Source organism: Oncorhynchus masou, chromosome 18, assembly GCF_036934945.1.
Source record: "Oncorhynchus masou masou isolate Uvic2021 chromosome 18, UVic_Omas_1.1, whole genome shotgun sequence".
NCBI classification, from domain to species: Eukaryota; Metazoa; Chordata; class Actinopteri; order Salmoniformes; family Salmonidae; genus Oncorhynchus; species Oncorhynchus masou.
This window is the reverse complement of record NC_088229.1, coordinates 38,604,898-38,610,982: the sequence shown is the minus strand read 5'-3', so window position 1 is coordinate 38,610,982 and position 6,085 is coordinate 38,604,898. Positions and strand designations below refer to the sequence as shown.

The 6,085-nt window shown below is 40.6% G+C and overlaps 1 protein-coding gene across 1 annotated transcript; it reads left to right on the top strand.

Moving 5' to 3' along the window:
• Positions 1-3,459: 3,459 nt before the first annotated feature.
• On the top strand, positions 3,460-6,085 carry LOC135504548 (large ribosomal subunit protein eL22-like). Its single transcript, XM_064923237.1, has 4 exons — positions 3,460-3,543; positions 4,096-4,209; positions 4,830-4,954; positions 5,895-6,085. Exons 1-4 carry the CDS (start codon positions 3,532-3,534, stop codon positions 6,037-6,039), a joined length of 396 nt encoding a protein of 131 aa, XP_064779309.1. The 5' UTR covers positions 3,460-3,531; the 3' UTR covers positions 6,040-6,085.

The window sequence follows — 6,085 nt, the reverse complement described above, 5'->3', positions numbered from 1 at the left end:
ATTTAAGTCAATTGGAGCTGTACCTGTGGATGGATTTCAAGGTCTACCTTAACTCAGTACCTCTTTGCTTGACATCATGGAAAAAGAAATCAGCCAAGACCTCAGAAAACTTGTAGAACTCCACAAGTCTGGTTCATCCTTGGGAGCAATTTCCAAACGCCAAAAGGTACCACGTTCATTTGTACAAACGATAGTACGCAAGTATAAACAACATGGGACCACGCAGCCGTCATATCGCTCAGGAAGGAGATGAGCTCGATCTCCTAGAGATTAACATACTTTGGTGGGAAAAGTGCTAATCAAATCCAGAACAACAGCAAAGGACCTTGTGAAGATGCTGGTACAAAAGTATCTATATCCACAGTAAAACGAGTCCTATATCGACATAACCTGAAAGGCCGCTCATCAAGGAAGAAGCCACTACTCCAAAACTGCCATAAAAAAAGCCAGACTACGGTTTGCAACTGCACATGGTGACAAAGATCATATTTTTTTGGAGAAATGTCCCCTGGTCTGATGAAACAAAAATAGAACTGTTTGGCCTTAATGACCATTGTTATGTTTGGAGGTTAAAGGGGAAGCTTGCAAGCTGAAGAACACCATCACAACCGTGAAGCATGGGGGTGGCAGCATCATGTTGTGGGTGTGCTTTGCTGCAGGAGGGACTGGTGCACTTCACAAAATAGATGGCTTCATGAGGACGGAAAATTACGTGGATATATTGAAACAACATCTCAAGACATCAGTCAGGAAGTTAAAGTTTGGTCGCAAATGGGTCTAACAAATAGACAATGACCCCAAGCATACTTCCAAAGTTGTTGATAAATGGCTTAAGGACAACAAAGTCAAGGTATTGGAATGTGCATCACAAAGTCCTGACCTCAATCCTATAGAAAATTTGTGGGCAGAACTGAAAAAGCATGTGCGAGCAAGGAGGCCTAAAAACCTGACAGTTACACCAGCTCTGTCAGGAGGAATGGTCCACAATTCACCCAACTTATTGTGGGAAGCTTGTGGAAGGCTACCCAAAACATTTGACACAAGTTAAACAATGTAAAGGCAATGCTACCAAATACTAATTAAGTGTATGTAAACTTATGACACACTGGGAATGTGATGAAATAAATAAAAGCTGAAACAAATCATTCTCTCTGACATTTCACACTCTTGAAATAAAGTGGTGATCCTAACTGAAACAGAGAATTTTTACTGGGATTAAATGTCAGGAACTGTGAAAAACAGAGTTTATATGTATTTGGCTAAGGTGTATGTAAACCTCCGACTTCTAATGTATCTTTTAATTTGTCAAAGGTTATGTCACCTTGATGTCAGCCTCCCTGCTCACTATACCAGAGTTCATTACATAACTTTTGGCAAGGAACTGTAGCCCAGTATGGGTTGATTGTAATGAACAATGGGAAAGCAAGGTTTTGACAATTATAGAGGGACCAATCAGAGAGCAGGGTTATGACGACATCATTATTAAAGGAACAATCAGAGAGCAGGTTTTCAGATATTATTATGAAGGGACCAATCAGACAGCAGGGTCATGACACTGCTGTAATGAAGGGACCAATCAGAGAGTTGGGTTATGATGATGTCATTATGAAAGTACCAATCAGAGAGCAGCGTTATGAAGGACTAATCAGTGACCAGGGTTATGACGATGTCACGAAGCACGAATCAGAAAGCAGGGTCGACAATGTCATTATGAAGGGACCAATCAGTTAGCAGGGTTATGACAATGATGTAATGAAGGGACCAATCAGAGACCACGGTCATGATGATGTCGTAATGAAGGGATCAATCAGAGAACAGGGTTATGAGATGTCATAATGACGGAACCAATCAGAGTGTAGGGTTATTACAATGTCATTATGAAGCACCAATCAGAGCAGGGTTATGACATGCCGCTATCATAATTAAGGGACTAATCAGAGAGCAACGTTATGAAGGACCAATCAGAGGGCTGGGTTTTGACAGTCATTATGATGGACCAATCATAATTTGCATTATGATACATATTAAACTGAGGGGATTCGCCCCTGCACCCAGGTATTTTGCACCTGGTGAAAATTGATTGCATTGATGAGCAAGGTGCCCCCAAAACAAAAGTGACTTAATTAAGCAAGAGGAGTAATGAGTAAGATTATGTGTTTATACTTTCAAAAGTGATTGCTATTGATAAAAACGGTTTATCTGCCTTCCCAATGAAAACCAGTTTGACAATTCAAACATATGTTTTATGGAAAAGAGATTATGCATGTTGCTGGACGATGTACCATGCTGCCATGTTGATAACATGACCGAGTGGCGCAAATTAATGTTCGATTTGAGAAGGTGCTCCTCCCTTACCACTTTTGTCTGTTCCCGTCACGGTCCATAGACCAGTGCACCGCGGGTCAGTTTACTCGATCCCGCCCATTGACGAGTGTCAAATCCTCTACTCAGACGTTGAATGAATCAACCAATGGTTGCATGCTACGTCATTGACTGGCACTCGGTCACCAGATAGTAGCTACTCACTGTCACCGTATAATGGGAACGCTTCTGCCAAGTTCACGTGCTAGTTGGAACTAAGAAACTCGGAAATGTCCGAATTGCTAACTGATTGAACGCAGTAGGTGTATAACTACAACCAATTAGCAAGTCGGAAATGTCCGAATTGCTAACTGATTGAACGCAGCAGGTGTATAATTACAACCAATTAGCAAGTTGGAAATGTCCGAGATTCCTAGTTCCGACTAGCACCTCAACGCGGTGTTTCATACAGCCGTTAGGCCTACACCTTAGCGTAGCTAGTGGAAAACCGCTGTAGCAAATTTTCAACTAACCTTTTCTTGACAATACTTTCATTGTTCTTAATTCGGAAGAAACACGTCTCTTATAAACGTATGTGTCCAGTTGCAGGTGGAACTCAAAAAAACCTGAATTTTTCTACAAATATTGAATCCACTTTTTGTTTCCAATGAGAAATGCCTCTTGCACGTGTGTCGATCTTTGTTCTGGTCGCACAGTGACTTCTACAATTTGGCCGCATCGCATAGAAATGACTAGTTCCTGCAAATATCAAATCAAATACGTTGGGAAATGCAATATGTCTGGCAACTAAAATGACGAGAACTCGTCTCTGAATATTCTGTTTTCTGGAGTACCATCTGCAATTGAGAAGGTTAGCTAAGATGTAACAGCTGTATGGAGGGCATTCACATACTCTATCACCGCAGTGTGTAGCTAATTGTATAGCTACTTTTCAAAAGTCTTTGAATGTAAAAGGCTGTTCGTTTTAGTCATTTAGAATATGCTCTTGTATCCAATGTTTGTATGTTATGTTACAATTTGTAGAATTATGCATTTCTCTGGTACTAATTCATCTTTCAAAATGTATGGAATTTAAATAAAATGTTTGTTAACAATAGTAATCAAACTCTGATTCAGTGATTGTATCGACTCAATCAGCGATTGATTTAACAGGCCCGAAATGTAACGCACGCGCAAACCTAGTTCTTCCTTTCTGCTAAATTCTTCGCCATGGCTCCTGTGGTGGGTACAATCGCGTGTGAACAAGTGTCCAAATATATACATGTTGCACACTTCAAACGACTGTACTTGATTTGTGTCATATTCGTATGAATAGGGACATATTTGGAGGGGGGGGCTTATGTCATGGTTAATACTGCATTGGGTTTTGTTATTCACGAGGCCTGCTAATTTAGCTAGCCTAGAGATCCACCACGTTGTAGCTAGCTACAGAAAACTAGCTTATCGATTTCAAGTTCGTTTTATAGTCAGCAGTACTTAATAGTTAAGTGATAAGTATAGGTCTGGTTAGCTAACTGACTAAAGCTTTCTCTGAATTGGGCATTAACTGACGATAGACAGATCGCTAATTTAGTTGATGTCTGAGCGGTTTTTGCGCGTATGTTTGAACTAGAAGCCTAGCTAGTGAGATTCTAGACAGCTACCTAACTTGATTACTAGAACCTACAGGGTGGCCTTTTAGAGCGACAGCTAGCTAATGACCTAGACCGGTAGCTAATCGGAGAAGCGTTGGTGGACGGTCTCGTTTTATTTGTCTGTTAATCTGATTTGCAGAAGAAACAGAGCAACAAAGGCTCCAAGGGTGGCAAGAAGAAGAAGCAGGTCCTGAAGTTCACTCTGGACTGCACCCACCCTGTTGAAGATGGCATCATGGATGCTGCCAACTTTGTAAGTAGATTTTTACCTGTGCCAGGTTGCAGTGAAAATGTCAACTTTTTAAAAAGTTTCACAAACACCCTTCTTTGAATCGCCTTTACTTTAGCCACCATCTTGAATTGTGTTTCAGCCTGTCCCAGGCAGTGGCAGCCCTACCACTTGATTTAGTATAAAGCTGAGGGACAGATGGAGTTTCGAAATGTAATCACTCTCAAATTCATATACAGATCTAAGGATTTTACAGTCCATGGGATCGACATGAGATATGTTGAACAGAATATTACTATGCTAATGTGCGTTCTGTTACATCCCAAGCGGGGTTCAAACTAACTAGCAACCTACACAACTCAGAGCCAACCCTGTTTGCTGACAGTGCAATAGACTAGTCGGTCACTCCATGATCCCCCCCACTCGTTTTGTTTTTTGCCCGAGCACTACACAGCTGATTTAAAATAATCAAAGCTTGGTGATGAGTTGCTTAAGCTGTGTCGTGCTAGGGCAACAAAAAAAGAGGGGGGAGGACCAACTTTGGGGAAACACTGCACTTCACTAGTCATGTTGGGCAGCTGTCAATCTTTGGTTTTGGGGAAATTAGAAGTATACGCTTACACAGCATGTCTTAATGGTTATAGGAGCAGTTCCTTCAGGAGCGCATCAAGGTGAACGGGAAAGCTGGCAACCTGGGTGGTGGTGTGGTGTCTATTGAGAGGAGCAAGAGCAAGATCACTGTGTCCTCTGAGGTCCCCTTCTCCAAAAGGTATGGTGACTGCACTGGCAACTCAACTAGAGGTTGACCGATTATGATTTTAACGCCAATACCGATTATTGGAGGACCAAAAAAGCTGATACCGATTAATCGGCCGATTTTTATATATTTGTAATAATGACAATTACAACAATACTGAATGAACAATGAGCACACTTATTAACTTAATATAATATAAATAAAATCAATTTAGTCTCAAATAAATAATGAAACATGTTCCATCTGGTTTAAATAATGCAAAAACAAAGTGTTGGAGAAGAAACTCTAATGAACTTATCCTCTGCAGCAGAGGTAACTGGGTCTTCCTTTCCTGTGGCGGTCCTCATGAAAGCCAGTTTCATCATAGCGCTTGATGGTTTTTGCGACTGCACTTGAAGATACTTTTAAAGTTCTTGAAATTTTCCAGATTGACTAACCTTCATGTCTTAAAGTAATGGACTGTCATTTCTCTTTGCTTATTTGAGCTGTTCTTGCCATAATATGGACTTGGTTTTTTAACAAATAGGGCTATCTTCTGTATACCCCCTACCTTGTCACAACACAACTGATTGGCTCAAATGCATTAAGAAGGAAAGAAATTCCACAAATTAACTTTTAACATGACCTCATGAAGATGGTTGAGAGAATGCCAACAGTGTGCAAAGCTGTCAAAGGCAAAGAGTGGCTACTTTGAGGAATCTCAAATATAAAATATATTTAGCTTCATTTAACATTTTTTTGGGGGTTTCTACATTACTCCATATGTGTTTGTCTTCACTATAATTCTACAATGTAGAAAATATTTAAATATAAAACCCTGGAATGAGGTGTCCATACTTTTGTCTGGTACTGTGTGTGTATATTTGGTTTCTTTACTAAGTTAGTATGTGTATTGCATTGTGGAAAAAGCCCAACCTCTCACATCTGAATGCCATCTGTCTCCTGTCTGCAGATATCTGAAATATCTGACCAAGAAATACTTGAAGAAGAACAACCTTCGCGACTGGCTGCGTGTTGTGGCCAACACAAAGGAGAGCTACGAGCTACGCTACTTCCAGATCAACCAGGATGAGGAGGAGGAAGAGGATGAGGATTAAACATTGTCTGCTGGATTTTGTACATTCAATAAATTCTTAGAGTACT

Bases quoted from the DNA above. Each gene is read 5' to 3' on its own strand.
- LOC135504548 (XM_064923237.1), top strand. The intron at 4,210-4,829 runs GTAAGTAGATTT...TAATGGTTATAG, and splicing joins TCATGGATGCTGCCAACTTT to GAGCAGTTCCTTCAGGAGCG. The intron at 4,955-5,894 runs GTATGGTGACTG...TCCTGTCTGCAG, and splicing joins GAGGTCCCCTTCTCCAAAAG to ATATCTGAAATATCTGACCA.